The sequence below is a fragment of the Jaminaea rosea genome (assembly GCF_003144245.1).
Source record: "Jaminaea rosea strain MCA 5214 unplaced genomic scaffold BDZ90scaffold_12, whole genome shotgun sequence".
NCBI lineage: Eukaryota > Fungi > Basidiomycota > Exobasidiomycetes > Microstromatales > Jaminaea > Jaminaea rosea.
In genome coordinates, this window is record NW_020289986.1 from 377614 (window position 1) to 394046 (window position 16433).

A 16433-nucleotide genomic window follows, 5' to 3' on the forward strand; every position below is an offset into this window, starting at 1 on the left:
TCTTGCGCTTCTTCTTGCACCAGGTGCCAAAACGTGTGGCGCGCCCTGAGGATGTGAGACTCCAAACAAATCGATCTCAGAGGCACGCACGCACACTCGGCGCGCGCGGGTGGGGTGGGCGAGGGGGAGCGGCCGACAGTGGCTACGCGCTAGTCTGGCGCGTCGTCGTGGATACCGTCCAATGGTGTGTGCTCGTCACTGACGGAAAGGATCCTGAAGAAGGCGGTGAGCTTCGGTTGGCTACACATCGAGCACAACACGCTAGACTGAACGTCCATTAAGGGCAGGTCAATGTCATTCGCGTCGCGTCGTCGTCGTGTCATCGCACTTAAGCTTAAGCTTCCTGTCGACAGCCAACCCCTGATACCTTCGAGCTTAATGGATCCACTCATGGCCGGGCAACTAGCCTGTGCCGTCATTCCTGGACACACGACCGAGAGCAAGCGAGCGAACGAGCAGATGAATGGAGCGGGAAAAGATCCTTGGCATTTCAGCGTCGTCGGAACGATAGAGAGGAGAGAAGAGACAGGCGTGAGAGGCCAAGACGTTGAGAGAGAGCGTCTGACTACGGGGTAGTCGGGGTGGTCAAGGGCTGTGTATAGGGCGTTGATCGGGCGGGAACAAGACGTTGGGAAAGGATGAACAAAGAAGAAGAGTAGCTAGGATGCAAAGGAGCGACGACGTGCGTGGCTGTGAGAGGTAGTGTCCCGAGAGAGAGAAAGGAGTCGGATTCGTGTCGTGGTGATGCTCGCCTGCTCCGTGGAGAACTGACGAGCCGTGGTGGTAATGGTGATGTCGAGTCATTGTCCTGTGTCGCTGTTCGGGTATTCATCGCACGCTCCGCTCAACGGTTGAAAGGATTCGTCGATTGGCCGTGGTTGCCACCTCCCTCTGTACTCCTAGAGAAGCGCGTCGGCTGATCATTCGTGCTCATCCTCCTCGCTCCGCCGCGCTGAACCACCCTGGGCGCAATGCCTGCCGGCCCATCGTCCACAAGTGAGAAGCCGCGCGAAGGAGCATTCTCTCTCGGTCGTGGCGAAGAGCCCGCAATGGACTGCGGGAGGGTCGGAGCCTGCGTCGAGGTAGGCGAAGCAAAGTCGTCGGGCTCGGCGCTGAGATGAGCTGCGAACTCTGCTGAGGTGTAGCCAGGACGAGAAGACGAGGAGCTGCTGCTTTGACCCATGGCGGCATTGAGGCGCTCAGGGTCAGGAGAGGACATGGCTGACTGGCTGTGCATCATCATGGGCTGCTTCTCGTCGTCTGCGCCTGCTGACGGGAAGGGGTCGTAGCTGCTGCCGCGAACGCCACCTCCGCCACTCGGGCTGACGTCGCGAGGCCTGGGCACGGTGATGGAGCCAGGAGCATGAGGACCGCCGACTGCCTTGGCTGCTGCAGGATCACCGAGTGGGGCAGGGAGCGAGAGCAAGGGTACGGCATCGATACGAGCGCGAGCACCGCCCACGCTTGTGCCTCGTCCATGGCCGCTCTCCGACTCCATGTGCGAGCCCAACGAGCTGAGCAGACGGTCCTGCGCTTGAGCGGATGACGGTACTTCGCTGTGTCCGCCGACAGAGCTAGAGACGGTGCTGTAGCGCGTCGAGCCAGCGCGGTCCGGCGAGCCAATCTGAACAATGTCGTACGTCGAGTCGCGCGAGTGAATTCCAGAAGCCAGGCGGCGCTCCCTCTCGTACTCGATCCAACGCTTCATGACGATGTTGGAAGGATCGAACTTGCCCTCGGCGTCACCGTGTCCGCCCTTGGTCTCGCCCTGCACTACACGCGTAGCGCCCCAGGAGAAGTCGTCCATGTGCCAGAAGGCGTACGAAGGGAAGACGAAGTTCCAGATGGGCAGCGAGATGAGGTAGATGAGCATCCATCCCACATATGCAATCTTGCGCGTGGTGACAACGATGAGAAGACCGGGGAGACCGAGGATGACGGCGAGCAGGATAAGCGGGATGGCTTGAATCTCCTTGCCGTTGCCGGCGTCAATAATGGCCGAGACGACGACGTAGAGGGTAAAAGCAATAGCGGCGGGCAGGACGAGAGTACCGGCGAGCTCCATGAAGACGACGAAGCGCATCGAGAAGCAGAATGTACCGCAGAGGTCGTTGACCATCACAAGCTCGGCCAGGTTGTGCACCGTAGAGTTGATCCAGCGACGACGTTGCGAGAGCAAGATGCGGAAGGTGTCCGGCACGATGGTCTTGCAGACTGCCTGAGGTACGAACATCATCTTGCGCTTGGGGAAAGTCTTGAGCATGAGCGTCGTGAGGAATCGGTCTTCACCGAGAAGGAGCAGGTTCTTCTTGTGCAGCGTGTCGACGACGTTCTCCGAGTAGTGCTCGACAATGTCCGGATTGGCGAGGATGGGGACCCAATACCCTGCTGCTCCCTTGGGCGACTTGATACGATAAGCCGAGAAGCATCCTGGCAAACAAGTGACACCGCCGAAGCAAGCCTCGAATGCCTTCGTCTGGTGGTGAGAAATGTAGTACTCGAAGACCTGGATCATCGTGACCCACGTCTCACGCTTGTTGGCGATCTTGGTCTCTCCGCACAATCCCATGATCTCAGGGTCCTCGACCATGCAGGCGACCATGCGAGTGAGTGAATCAGGGAAGACCTTGGTGTCGGCATCGACCATGAGAACGATCTCGTAATGGTCAGGCGAGACGCCCGTTACCCTCCACAGGCAGTTGAAGAATTCGTACTCAAAGGACGTCATCCTCTCGTCGAACATAACCTTCTGGAGGAACGCCATGAGGAGGACCTGGGAGTCACGCTTTCCTCGATTGCCAGGCTTGGCAGAGTCAGCCTCCATGGGCGTGCCGCACTTGGCAACGAGAACCATGGGCACGCGCTGCTGCTTGGATCGCTCCACGGTCTCGTCGTCGTACTCGTAGAATCCAGCATAGACCTTGGCCATGTTGTGGCGCTTGTAGCCGTCTGCGATGGCGACGTACGAGTTGCCTTCGACCTCCTCGGGCGGAACGATGAAGTCCTTCATCATGCTCAAGCAAATGTCTGGAGTGCTGATGTCGGAGCCAGCGCCCTTGACGATACCGTCAGCAATGACGAGGATGACCTTGTGCGAGTTTGGATAGTCAGTGGTAGCCAGCGAGTCAAGCGTGGTGCGCAGACCCTCGAAGGACTCGGAGTAGGCTGTGACGAGGCAGATCGAGTGGGCGAGCGGGAAGTGGAAAGGCTGCCAGTTGGACGGAGGCTGAGGCACAACGTGATCCAGTGGCCAAGGGCAAGCACCCATCGCGCCGATCATAGGGTCACTGAAGGAGCTGCGTCGCGAGCCGTTGCCCCACGCAGACATTGGCGCGCTGCGGTCGCCATTGTTGGTGTTGACGAGAGAGGCAGATGAGCGAGCACCAGGCAGCAAAGGAGATCCAGGCGGCGAGCCACCGAGAGGCGACGCGACGCCCAGAGTCTTGCGCTGATTGGGCGATCGCACACCACTCTTCTCAGACATGGCCGTGCGAGCGGTGATCTTGCCATTGGGCCCAAGCGGGTTGGCTACGGAGAAGCGCGACGTTGTAGGCAAGAAGGACTTGTGCTTGCGAGCGTTGGGTCGGTAAGAGGCCGGCGCAGGACGGTAGATGTTGTCCGACCAGGCCTCGATCTCAGCCTGACGCTTCTTCCTCTGATCCCTCGTCTCGTTCCCATAGTTGCCGATGCGCCACGAGAGGAACCACCCGAAGACTACGGCCATGATAAACTTGATGCCGACGACGCCGAGAATGAAGACGAGGGCCACGTAGAGCTCGACCTTGGAGGCAACGCAGCCAATCGAGTCCGAATCGATGAAGCCGACGCGAGCGATGCGCTCGAGGCAGTCGAAAGTTCGGTCTTGCTTGGAGCGGATGACAGAGGCGGTAACGTCGCGTCCAGCAAAGCGTTCGTTGCGGGTCTTGAGCGTATTGAAGAGATCGGGCACGGTGATGTTGGTGTAAAGCTGGTTGAGACGGCCCAAGTCAATAACGGCTCCCTTCCACACGAGAAGATTCGCCGTCGGGTCCTCGACTTGCGACCAATTATAATAGACGGGGCCTTGCAGAATTGCCCTGTTCGCGGGCACGTTCGTCTGGTTCGCCAGCATTCTCTCCGCGACACCGTCGGCGTGGCACATGGTCGAATTGGTGTAGCGGGCCTGCCCATTCTGAGTCACGAGGCGACAAGGATAGAACTGCGTCGCGTCGGTGCCGTCGCGGTTCAGGACGAGGCCAGCACACTCTCCACCGCCTCGCTGCATGATCATCGAGCCATCGAGCTTGCCGGAAGAGTAAGGCTCCGAATAGACGGGGTTAGTATGATTCATGGGGCCGTTAGCCTGGAAGGGAGGGACCTGAGGATGGTAGAAGCGATTGAAGTCGAAGTCATAGCCGTGGAAGACCATTGAGCCGACGTCAATTTCGCCAGCATGGTAACGGGTCGCCTTGGTGTCGCACACCGCCTGTGTAAAGCCGAAGGTGATGAAACCGACGGCAGCCATGCAAGTGAGGACGATGGAAAGGAGACCAATCTTCTCTCGCCAAGCTCGCTGCTGCTCTGGCGTCTTGATGCCGAAGATGCCCAGGCAAGGGCCGGGGCAGCAGATGGTAAGGGCGTAGCAGTAGATCATCCAAGGACCAACGGGACCAGGAGCAATGGAAGACTGCTTCTTAGGCTTGTCGCCAAGGTCTTGAGGGATTTCCTTGCGAGCCTGCGACTTCTGCGACTTGGATCTCTTGAGCGAGACTCCGCGCTTGAGGAAATTGATGCCCGTCTCGACCTGGTCCTCCTCTCGGCCCAAGATGGACTTGCCTCGACGAAGAGGTGGTGCCCTTCCGAGACCACCGGGAGGCATGTTGGGTGCTCCTGGACCTCCTGGGCCTCCTTGTCCACCCATCCCATTCGGCGGCATCGAGCCGTGCTGCATCATGCCGAGACCGCTCACACCGCCTCCAGGGCCTTGAAGGTGGCCCATCCCGTGGCCAGGGAGAGCAGCTCCATGCTGCGGCATGTGACCCGTTGACGAGGGCATGAAGCCAATGTGGTGAGCTGGTCGACCTGAGCCATCGACCGCATCGAGCTGCGCGGCGTGGTTGCGATAGTACCCTGCAAGGTGAGGCGGGTATGCAGGTCAGTTACTGCACACAAGTGGGGCCGACGTGTGACTCAGTCAATATACTCACATTGCCTGTGGTTGGGGTCCATGCGCTCTCGGTCAGGACGAACGAGCGACTTCTTTCTCTTGAAGTCCGAGTTCGAGAAGCCACCGCCACCGGCCTCTGGGTCTCTGCTGTTGCCTCGGTTGAGCTCAGGGAGATCTGATGTACTGGCGGAAGCATTGGCGCCGTTGCCAAACAGGTCCTTCTTGACCGAGTCCCTCGACGTTGTAGCTCGGTGAGTCTGCGGGCGCTGTGGCGGCACCTGAAACGAGACGCCACCAGCTCGAGCGCCGGAGGACGAAGTCTGCGGTGGTGGTCCCTGCTGGGCATACTGATTGAAGCTGCCTCCCTGCAGATCATTGTATCGAGGTGGGCCACCACGCTGCTGCTGCTGCTGGTGCTGCTGCTGGGGATGAGAAGAGGATGATGAAGCAGAGGAGTGCTGGTTCGGAGGTGATTGCCGTTGCTGACTCGACTGCGGGCGATATTGCTCGCTCGAGTCGTACGGACCCTGTTCAAAGGGGTTCATGGCGACGGGGCGAGGATAGGTGATGGGTTGTTGTCGCTATCTCTCAGACTCGCTGCATTCGTTGAACGAAAGGCGATCGATGAAAGAGAGGACGGTGAAGGGAGAGTGGTGGTGTCGTTGATTGACCGTCGTATCAATTGTACTGCAGTGGTGGTAAAGAAGACGAGGTCGGTGTCAGCTGCATGAAAAGGGGTCAGAGGTATCGAGCAAAGCGTTGGTGATGGTCATGAAAAGGGAAGACGAGATTGGTCGCGGGACCAGCGCTTGTCTCTGCCTGTCGCAGCACTACCAAGAGCAACGGCGGCGGGGCCACAACCCTTGTTTGCCTTCACTCAGGGCTGTCGGCGTCGCCCTCAGCAGAGCCATTTGCGACGGACGACCTGGACCCGCCCCCTCATCTCATCAAGATCCGACAGCACCGACGTGCTACGGCGGAGGTAACGCCGCGACCGCGCTTCATCGCGATTTGATTCAGGGCGACCGGCCAGATCGACCGACCGTCTGTCCGTCCGTCACTCCTCTCGTAGCCAAGCACCATGCACATCATAACATGCGCGCTGCTCCCGTGTACGCACCTGCTGCTGATCTAGCCCGGTTGGCACCGAAGGAGGAGGGTCCGAGGTGTAGACTCTAGGTAGACCGCAGAGAGAAAGAGAGTGAGGAGTGAAGGTGGTGAAACCTCTCAAACCACTCGAGGCTCGGCGGCAACAAACAAGGAAGGAGGGAGGAGGAGGAAGAGAGGGGAGCGCCACCCGACGTTGATCGACGTTTGTAAGGGAGGCGACAGCCTTGTAGGAAAAAGAAGGAGAGTAAGAGGGGGCAGGAGCAAGCCAAAGTCGTCTCGCTGTGAACACGGAGAAAAGGAACGAGGTCGACAAGGGCGTCGCTGTGGTGGTGATGGTAGTAATGGCAGCCAGGTAGTGAGAGGTAGTCGCCGGGCCGTTCGTGTCTGTCTCGTCTCTGTCTCTGCTTGCTGATCGAGGACGACTCGTCCTCCCTCTCTCTGCCCTCCCTCTTGGAGCTGCAGCTCGTCGTTTGTCGTTGGGCGACGCCCCTGAGCTGCCGGGCGGCCGGCCGCGACGCACAAACGCAGACGCCGAGCAGCGAGCGACGACACGCCACGAACATCGCCGCGCGATGGGAAGACGAGCCAAACGAGGAAGTGGCACTGCATCACTCTCTCATCAGCTTGGTCTGTTTGGCTCACGACGGGAGCTCACCTCACCTCACCTCACCTCACCTCACAATAGCCGTCGTCGACGCGGGCTGCTCTTTCTCATCACGAAGGGCGGGGCGCCACGATCACAGACAGGCCAAGCCAGGCCAAGCCAGGCCAACCCAAGCCTTCTCGTGCCTCGGAGTAGCATGGCATCGAGCCATCGATTCGAGGTCATCTGTTCTGTTTGCTTGCTGGCGAAGAGCGTCATTTCATCGCTCTCGACCCGTTTGCACCGCGTCTCTTGATCATCTTAGAGTAAAACTGGACGATGCGGCGCTCAGCCTGAGCGCGAGTCGGCGTGGATGCATTGCAAGCCGTCTTGCCTCAGCTTTGGCTTAGCCCTGCCTGCTTCCTGCCACTGCCCTGCCTCTGCTTCGCTGCGCCTTCGAAGCGACCAGTTTGTCGTTCGGTCAGTCGGCGCAGCAAGGGTCCAAAAGCTCGCTCGAAAGAGCTCCCTGCCTCTGCCCGAGCTCCGTGAACGGGTCTCGTCTGCCTAGTCTCGCTTGGTCCGTCGCACCGCCGCACCGCATCGTGGCATGACGCTCAACGAAGACGCAGATGCACCGGCTCAACGCTCCGCCGCCGCTGGTGTTCAACGACTTGCTAGCTCGCTCGCACGCCTGAAGCTCACACACATCATCGACTAGAATCACGACGCCGGCCGTGGAGCGAGCACAGCTAGCCATTCTGGTTCCAAGAAGATGCCGCCTTCAAGCTTGGAGGCATCGAAGCGGGCCAACCTCAGGAAGCTCAATGGCGATACGACGTGGTTGCTGCAGATCCACGTCGGCCACGATGCAAAGACTTACAATCTCGTCAGTGGCTGCCCGTGGCGCCTCTTCTTCTAGAGCTGCGGCTGGCTGACACATCCCTTGCCTGCTCGCGGCGCTAGCTCATCGACCCATGGCTTTCGACGAGCCAGCAGGTCGACTACCATCCCCTCTTCTCAGCGCAGACACGCGTCGAGACTGCCTCATTCCCCAGCCTGTCTGCCCTTTCCCAGTCTCTAGCCAACGAAACGCTCGAAGCTGCCGCTCGAGAGCGCATCTCGAAGCCTGAAGGCAATGGAGCTGAAGTAAAGGGGGCAGGCGGCATCGATGCCATCCTGATCAGTCATCCGTTCAGCGATCATGCTCACCCTGAAACGCTATGCGAGCTCATCGACCAGAGTCGTCCCATTGACATCTTCTGCACGCCGCAATCGTTCCAGGCCGTGGCGAATCTGCTGAATGGCAAGAAGATGACGGCCGACCAACGCAAAGCCTTCAAGCTACATCTTATGGACGAGCTGAGAGACCGCGGTGACAGCCTTGACTCCATCACCTCGCACAAGCAGGACGACGTCCCCTCAGGCCTCCGCTTGCTCCGTCTACCTGCTCAAGAGTCACCTTGGACGCATGGCCCGGCCTGGGCTGACCTACACGGCGGCGTTGCCATCATCTGGGACAAAAGCGCCGTAGTCTACTCACCCCACGGCATCCTCGGAAGGTCCATCCCTCACGCCCTATCTCAAGCCCACTGCCGCACTCTCATCCAATCCTTCGACCGCCAGACCCTGCCGCTCCTCCGTCTCGCCACGGGCCCCGTTGCGCTCGGCTTCCACCAAGCGGCCCTTTCGTGCTTCACAGGCGGTCAGGCATACGTGCCCACGCTCATCCTTCGCACACATGATGAGCACAAGGCGGCCCGAGGGCTGGTGGGAAAGATTATATCCCGCCAAGGGACGAGCGATGAGCAGGCCCGAGAGGCTTTGCAGCGCGAAGGCTGCGAGCACTGCGAGATACGCAGCTTGAAGGCGGGTGAGGAAGTCGAAGTTGGCGGATCGATATGAAGCCGCTGTGATTCTGCCGTGGCGCGAGAGCAATCGCGGCTGACGACGAGGATGGTACGGAACTGCTATCAGGGCGCTTCGATACGACTTGACTCACCGCCCTGCGGTATTGCGATCCGTGCCCTCTGCGCCATTGGCAGGTATCGACGGATCGACGGGCCTTCACGCATAGCCGCTGCTCGTCTTGCTCCCTACGCCGTATCCCCAGCCTTTTCAACGAAGCCGAAGCATAAAAATGGCTAGCGTGGACGGGGTAAACAGCAGACAAGAGCACGCTGCCTTGCACGCCATCTCGAGCGACAACGAGAAGACGTTGAGCCGGGCCGCCTCATCCCGACTGGACGTCTCGGACCTCTTCCAAGGATCAGAGCTCCCGCCTCGCACCTCCGTCGATGATCCCAGCTTCTGGGAAGTCGAGACGTCAATCGCTTCTGAGACCCAGTCAGTCGAGATCATCGCTCCTTCAACGCCTCTACCACCAGAGGACCAACATCCAAATGAGTCCGACAGCGACCAGGCGTCCACGCCTACCGGGTATGGTCTGCGCCACAGTGACGGCCAAACTCCCGGTCATCCGCCGACTCGCCAGTCTAGTCGCCCTTCACTGCGCGGCTTGCCCCACAGTTCATGGTCTGTCGAGTCGCTCCATACCCAATACAGTAATGTGCGGTCGAATCCAAACCAGACATCACCTTCTCCCTCCTCGCCGTCGTCTTCTTCACCACCCGAGATCAATGGTGAAACCCATTCTCGCGACCACCGATATCAACTCGGCCTCTTTGCCGCCCTTGAAGGAATCATCAAAGCTGATGTAGCGGTCCAGACTGCGAAGGAGGCATTGACTGCGATGCTAGAGGCCAAGGCATCCAGTGGTGGTCTTTGCCCAGGCTGTGTCGTGCGACTTCATGGCAGTGGCATCTCTGCCGCTGCTCAGAATTTCGTCAATGGCAGGGCTGAGCCTGCTCTGCCCGGCTTAGACTCGAATACGAATAGCTCTGCGCAGCCACACCAGCCCTCACTACGCACCTCCTCTGCGTCTTCCTCGTCGAGCAGCGGCGCATCTCACGAGGATGACATGGGCGACCACCTCATGGCGGAGAGCAGCGTCGAGTCAGCAGCGCAAAGTCCCATTCCTCCAGTCGGCAGGTCCGGGCTGCGCTCCTCTTCTCTGTCCTCTTCCACAGCGCCAGGTCTTACGGCTTGCGGGACCTCGGACCTCGCAGCATCGTCCTCATCTCCCACGAAAACCGCCGAGAAGAGTCTCACGCGTGCCGAAGAAGAGTTCCGCGATTTAGTCAGGGACTGGTCGCATAAGGATACGAATGGTGTACCCTCACCATCGTCTCGGGCTAGCAGCCAGCCCCAGGCGCCGTTCATCTACGACGTGCCCTTAACGAGTCAGTGGTCTCCAGACGACGAGGAGCCGACGATGCTCTTTCGAAGCGGCAAGAATCGCGAGGCAAGGCAGAAGTCGCCTGCACAGGGCGACTTTGAAAGCGCTCTCTCGCGTCTTGCGCCGGCTGAAGGTGGTAAGTGTGCAATCGAGGAGGAGAAAGCAATGTCTCGAGCAACGCGAACATGGGCCGTGCGGGCTGACGCGCGTCTGCTCTCCGCCTCTGCTTCGCTTCCTTCTCTCTTTTACCGTGCCACCGAACAGTCATCCCTTCTCACTTCATCGATCACTCCGGTCGCTACCTTAACCTAGGCGGTGGCAGCGGGAGCAGCACCGGCTCAGACAAGGTCCGAATTGTGCAGATCCCCTCACCCGTCGCCGCATCAGCTTCCAATCCTCTACGCCGCATGTCCTCAGACGACGACTTTGCCTCACGATCCTCGCACGGCGGCACCATCAGCGCTCAGCCGTCACTGCGTCGCATCTCAGAGGACGTCGAGAGGGAGGAGGCAGCCAGCAAAGATGAAGACCAGGAGAAAGATGACGTGCTCAGCTCATGTGAGGCTTCGTCTGAGCGTGCGACTTCACACAAGTCGCTGCCTTCTCCGCCTCTGCCCCAGACCGGCGACGATGTGGTCGTGGAGTTCGACTCTCTACGCACCCCAGTCTCCTCGCCACCAGCTCTGTCTACAGTGCTCGGAACGCCTCGCAAGGCGACTTCAGCAACTCTACCTACCAACGATGACATCTTGCTCTCTCCCTCGTCGTCATCTTATCAAGGTACGCCAGCTGGCACTCGCGTACTGGGATCAATGATTCAACACGAGCTCAATAGGCCGGACTCAATGATCACGATGACAGAGGCCGACTCGCCAGCGGCACCCCCTGGCCGGCACAGAGCATTCAGCTTCCCTCCGGTGTCCTCCGCGCTCGCCTCACGCTGCCCCACGGCGGCATCTGCTGTTGCCCATCACGAAGCAGTGCGAGGCAGCGCAATCCAACGCTGGACGTCCTTAGTTAACGCGCGGGCCTCCGCCGCCCCATCCAACTCGCCACCTCCCGGCGACTTCTCGCCCGATCGCCTCGTGGCCTCACGCTGGAGCTCTTCCACCTCCAACTTCGACCTGTCCAACTCGAACGCGGGCTTCCAGCTGCGCTCCGACCTGAGTACTGACCTCGCCTTTGGCAGAAGCCCAGACCACACAGCCGAGCTGATCGACATATCTGAGAGCTTGAGCGCTCATGCCCACTCGGATGGTGGCCACCCCTACTTTCTCCCGCTTCGTCGGAATGATTGCGGCCCCACTCTACTCGCCGACCCCTCTCTGCGACCCCTCTCCCTCCGGGGAGAAGAGATCCCACCCGTCACTGCCAATCTCAAGGAGCTACGTCGCCTATCTCTCGGCGGCAAATCGCTCAGTACTGTCATCCAGGAAGCGGCAGCCGCGCTCAAGAGTGAGCAGAGCACGCCGCACGGGCATGAAGACGTGAACCCGATGCTGCAGGTTGAGCTTCCTCGTCGACTCTCGCCTGGCAGTCTGCCCGTCGATATGCCGCCCGCTCAAGCTCATGCGTCTCAATCCTCAATGGATAACGACGTCGTCCTCTGCGCTTCTCCGCAAGAGCTCACCACTTCGCAGAGCGACGGCCTCGAGCTTTCCCCTTCATCCCCGGCCGGCTACTTCGACGGGCTCTCAGCCGGCTTAGCCGTGAGTTCTCGCTCCGAAGCAGCGATGGCGACGTCGTCATCATTGGCTTCGACCGGCTCAAGCCATTGGCTGGGCAAGCGCCTGCAGAAGGCTGCCTCTCATTTCTCAAAGGGAGGCCACATGCTTAATCGCGTTCGTCCTCACTCTCGCTCATGCGAAGACGTGGCGCCGGAGAAAGAGAATTCACATCGCGTCGCTAAAGATGAGGTCGAGTGCCCAGCTGAGCGTGCAGGCGGCACCAGATTCAGCGAGATGATCGAGGAGCTCCTGCCCTCAAAGGCAAACCTTGCAACATCGGAACGCTCTGTACGACGCAGCGAGCTCTCGTCTCGATCAGCGGCCTCGTCGTTCATCTCGCGCCAGCTTGAGCGGGCTTTCCTTTCGCGCAAGGCCTATCACGAGGACGTCCTTTTCGAAGATCGAGCAGCAACAGCAGCAGCAGAGTATCAAGAACGTCCCGCCAACTCCTCTTCCTCGGTGCCGCAGCTGGAGTCGGCATCGGGGGAGACGACACCTCGCCCACATGCAGTCTTGGGCACGGCGGATGTTGTATCTTCCTCTTCTATACCTTTGCTCTGCGAAGAGCCAGTCGAGGAAGCCTCTAAGGCGTCTGGCTACGATAGCCCCGAGCTGCAGCATCTTGAGAGGAGCGGCACGGGATCTCTTTCCGGCTGCGGCGACTACAAGCGAGGCTCGATGCTCTTCTCTCTGCCGCCATTGTTGCAGGATAACATCAGGCCTAGCTTTGATGAGAGGGAGAGCGGGGAGGAGGAGAGGCGTGACGGTCAGCGGCGGCATGGAGTGCAGACCCCATCTGAGACGAGTGCAGGGAGCTGTCGATCTCCGAATGAAGGCCATCACCAGGATGTCAGCGCTCGCCGCGGCTCAGCGACCAGCGGGAATGTTCCACCAGGCCTGCAGGCTCATGGTGAGGCTACCGCTGCGCCTCTCCTCAGTCGTAGGATGATGAAGCACAACAGCAGCGTCTCCTCAGACGTGAATACGCTCGGTGGGGCCAGCAGTTCCCACTCGAGTTCTACTCATCGGGCGAAGCAGCAGGACAGTTTTTCGCGCAGCTTCCCCTCGCTACCTGCGGCTCTCCCGCGAGGCCGGAGGAGATCGGATCGCTCGGATGCGCCCTCGCCTGTCGAGAGAAATCATCAAGTGAATGCTACACTCCCATCCTCGTCGGCTTCGCCCGATCCGGCGGCATCTAGGATGCTCTCGCGTCCAGCAGTAGCGGCCAAGCCTCATGGTCGGCTCACTCAGCTCTCCCTCTCCTCACTGTCCTCCTTTGGCAGCGTCGGCAGGCACAAACGCCTCCCCGCCTCCCCTGCTAGCAGCATGCAACCACCGCCGCTGCCATCCAAGCAGGGCCATGAAGCCTCCGTCAGTGCCAAACAGTTGAAGCCTGCTCCAACACAAGCACGCCGCCCCTTTTCGTCCTCAGGGAGCAGTATGGTCAGTAGTATAGGTAGCGCGAGCAGTAGGAGTCGCCGAGCGACCGCTGCTACGAAGAGATTGCGTATCCCTTCCTTTGGCTTCGGAGGCTCGTCCAGCATGCTGCAGGAGGTTGCCGACGCTGCAAGGAGGTCAAGCTCCACGACACCAACGCCCAGGTCCATGGCGGGGCTAGCGAGCAATCATGCGACATCGCCCTCTCGTACTGGCGTCACTGCCGTAGACTCGTCACATGTAGCGGCGATGTCAGGCTCGGGCACTGCCAACGCGACCACACGCTGGTCTTCCTACTTCCCGCGTATGGACTCACTCAAGCCTGTGGAGATGTCGAAGCTCCGTCGACCAGCAACGTCTACTGCCTCGTCGAGCACCTCTCCACCCTCACAGAGCCACAACCATCGCTTCAACACCTCCACGACGGCGACAAGCCCCGTTGATCCTCAGCAAGTCACCCGAGCACCAGCCCCCCCGCCTTTCTTCTACTCTCGGCCTCAGATGGCCTCGCCTCGGACTGAGAGTAAAGAGCCCGCCGATGAAGCTACTCGGCCGGTGCACGGACAGAGCCAACAGCAAGGCGCATCCTCGAGTCCACCGGCGCACCGTCTTCCTGCACCGCCTGAACGAGCATTGAGCAGCGGCAGAGCTGAGTCTTCTCTGACTGCACCGCTGCCCTCGCCTCCCATCAAGGATGGCAGGCGTGTTTCTTCTGTCTTTCCGCCAGCTGCACCGGCTTCATCGTCAGCGACGTCGACACTTCCTTTGCCTACCAGGCCAGCCCACCTCTCTTCCTCCTCGTCCTCAACGGCGGAGGCCTCGACGGCTGCCGTGCATTCGCCAGTTCATCAATACCCTCAACGATCAGTCAACCTCTCCTCACCCTCTACACGCCACCCTTTCCCAGTGCTGCCACGCTCATCGTCCCTCTTACCCTCACCCAGCCGCGATCCGCACTCTTCCACGCTCACCGTGGCGAACTACAGCAGCTCAATGGCCCCCTCACCCAGCACGGCTTCAGCGTCCAGCTCGGCTCGGAACGCACCGCGGAAAGCGGAAAGGGAAGTGCTCCAGCAGTAGATGGTTATTGAGGGGGAGATGAGAAGCTACTTTGATGGCGAAGGGGAGGCAGAGGGGAAGCAAGGCGGAGTCATCGTAGAGTAGGTTGAGCAACACAGTAGCGTGGCCCACAGGGGTGGCGGCACGTGAGCAAGTGTGTGGCATGCACCTCAGAGGTTGCTACGAAGGCCCTCATCACCATCGTCGAGTCTTCACCGATTATTTGCTGCTCCTGGCCACCCCGTCCGATACCCAAGAAGAGCGGGGTCTTTACGAATAGGCGCGTGCGTACTACCTGTCATCCCCTCCCTATCTTTCTACTTGTTAATAGCCATCACTCGCTCGACTCGGCATCGATATTTCGAACTGCATTCATGCCCTCAAGTCCTCCGAGAGATGCCTTTGCTATGGCGGTGTGGCCTCATGGATTTGGCAGTGAGGCGCGGCGTGGGGGCCCACTCGTCTCCCCCCGCCTTCCACTCGCTCGTCTCGACTCTCTCCGCGATCGACTCCAGACCTCGAGATTGGCGCGTCCGTCCTTCCGTCCTGTCATCTCGCTCGTAGCCTTGCTTGCTTCCTTTCGCCATCCACACATCTCGTCCTTCTCTCAGCCAGAGCGGCATCGCTGCCCATCATGGCGATGATGCCTCCTCCTCCATCCGCCGGAGGCTCGGCAGGCGGCTCGCTAGGCTTCATGCCCACTCAATCGGCCAACAGCTTGGGCATCGCCTCGACCTCTGCCTTGCCTCCGCCTCAGCCTAGCGTTCCGGCAGGGTATGCGACCCTCAGGCTGCTCGAGTACTTTGATGCGCTCGCTGGCAAAGAAGTGAGTATCGCGAGCGACAAATGTGGACTTATTTGAGCTGACTTTTTGTCCCTCTGATTTGCACTCGCAGTCCCAGCATGCCCATGAGATTCACGACCTCAACTTCTGGCGCTCATTGACGCATACCTTCTACGCGCCTGATGGCGTCTTTCGCTTCATTGCCTTCAATCCGTCTACTAGGGAGCAGAGGTCTTTTGGTACGTAGAGACCGCCTGGCAGCGTATGCTTTGGCCTTAGCGAGCTAACCCCAAGTCACTCTTTTCGCCGTTTTGCCGCAGAACTCCCCACACCCGTCATCCCACGATACCTTCACACCGTCCACCTCTCGGGCGTCTCCTCCCACTATGTCTCCCTTTCCTCCACCCGTGAATATCCCTGTGACCAGCTTAGCAAAGTCACCGACCCACCCGCAGTAAAAGGCTGCTCGCTTGGTATCCCCACCGGACGCACCTCTCACTTTGTCCAAGTAGATCGCGCTCGGATGGACATCGAGTACGAGAGCGGCTGGACAGTCGTACAGCGTGGAGTGATGAGGGCGGGCTTCACGACGATCGGCGGGGCGCTGAAGTTACAGTGGTTGGATTTCATCATCAAGGACTGGAGCAGCCTGGTGCCGCGAGCGAAGATACAGAGGGGAGTGGTTGAGCAGGTGGTCAGTGAGGAGGTCGTGGCAAAGATCCGTGGAGACGTCAAGAACGGATCGAAGAGCAAGGATGACAAGAAGACCTCAAAGGAAGCGGGAGCAGAGGACGAGAAGCCTTCTTCCTCCTCAAGAGAGGACGACCGGGATCGGGAACGGCCACGCATCACGCACCCTGTGGAGCGCTGGTCGATGCCAGAGAACCCGGTCAACGAGTATGGTATGACGCTGCGAGCCATGCGCTGCCTCGAGATCACTGAGTCGGTCTGTCAGCTGAGGGACTTGATGGACTACGCGGCGCAGAATACCTTGGGACCTATGCAGGCTCTGCAACGTTTGGCTGGAGAGTTGAGGGCGAGTAGACCTGACAAGCAGGAGGACAGCAAAGCATCAGGAGAGGAGGGCGGTCAGGAGGGCGCCGCTAAGAGAAAGGGAGGAGCAGGAGCCGGGCCTTCAGTGGGTAGCGGTGAGGGGAATGTCAAGACGGAAGGGCAGGATGAGGAGCCTTCTGGGCGCAGCAGCCCGGCGAAGCGCATGCGATGATGGTGTCCGGCCGCAATTGCAATGTACTTGTATCTGTCTCCTCGTGTCCCGCAGTGGCTCATCAAGC

The 16433-nt window shown here is 59.9% G+C and overlaps 4 protein-coding genes across 4 annotated transcripts; 3 read left to right on the top strand and 1 right to left on the bottom strand.

Annotated features, from left to right (window-relative positions):
• Positions 1-844: 844 nt before the first annotated feature.
• On the bottom strand, positions 845-5691 carry BDZ90DRAFT_261826 (hypothetical protein; the record flags this gene model as incomplete). The annotated part of the gene is made up of 2 exons (XM_025508417.1): positions 845-5109; positions 5187-5691. 2 exons carry the CDS (start codon positions 5689-5691, stop codon positions 845-847), a joined length of 4770 nt encoding a protein of 1589 aa, XP_025360665.1.
• Positions 5692-7430: 1739 nt separating this feature from the next.
• On the top strand, positions 7431-8859 carry BDZ90DRAFT_57407 (hypothetical protein). The gene is made up of 2 exons (XM_025509691.1): positions 7431-7725; positions 7803-8859. The coding sequence occupies exons 1-2, from the start codon at positions 7612-7614 to the stop codon at positions 8739-8741; spliced, it is 1053 nt and encodes a 350-aa protein (XP_025360666.1). The 5' UTR covers positions 7431-7611; the 3' UTR covers positions 8742-8859.
• On the top strand, positions 8860-14828 carry BDZ90DRAFT_57408 (hypothetical protein). Its single transcript, XM_025509692.1, has 2 exons — positions 8860-10270; positions 10399-14828. Exons 1-2 carry the CDS (start codon positions 8977-8979, stop codon positions 14376-14378), a joined length of 5274 nt encoding a protein of 1757 aa, XP_025360667.1. The 5' UTR covers positions 8860-8976; the 3' UTR covers positions 14379-14828.
• Positions 14775-16404, top strand: BDZ90DRAFT_233646 (hypothetical protein). The gene is made up of 3 exons (XM_025506707.1): positions 14775-15183; positions 15254-15380; positions 15462-16404. The coding sequence occupies exons 1-3, from the start codon at positions 14992-14994 to the stop codon at positions 16364-16366; spliced, it is 1224 nt and encodes a 407-aa protein (XP_025360668.1). The 5' UTR covers positions 14775-14991; the 3' UTR covers positions 16367-16404.
• The last annotated feature ends 29 nt before the right edge of the window (positions 16405-16433 follow it).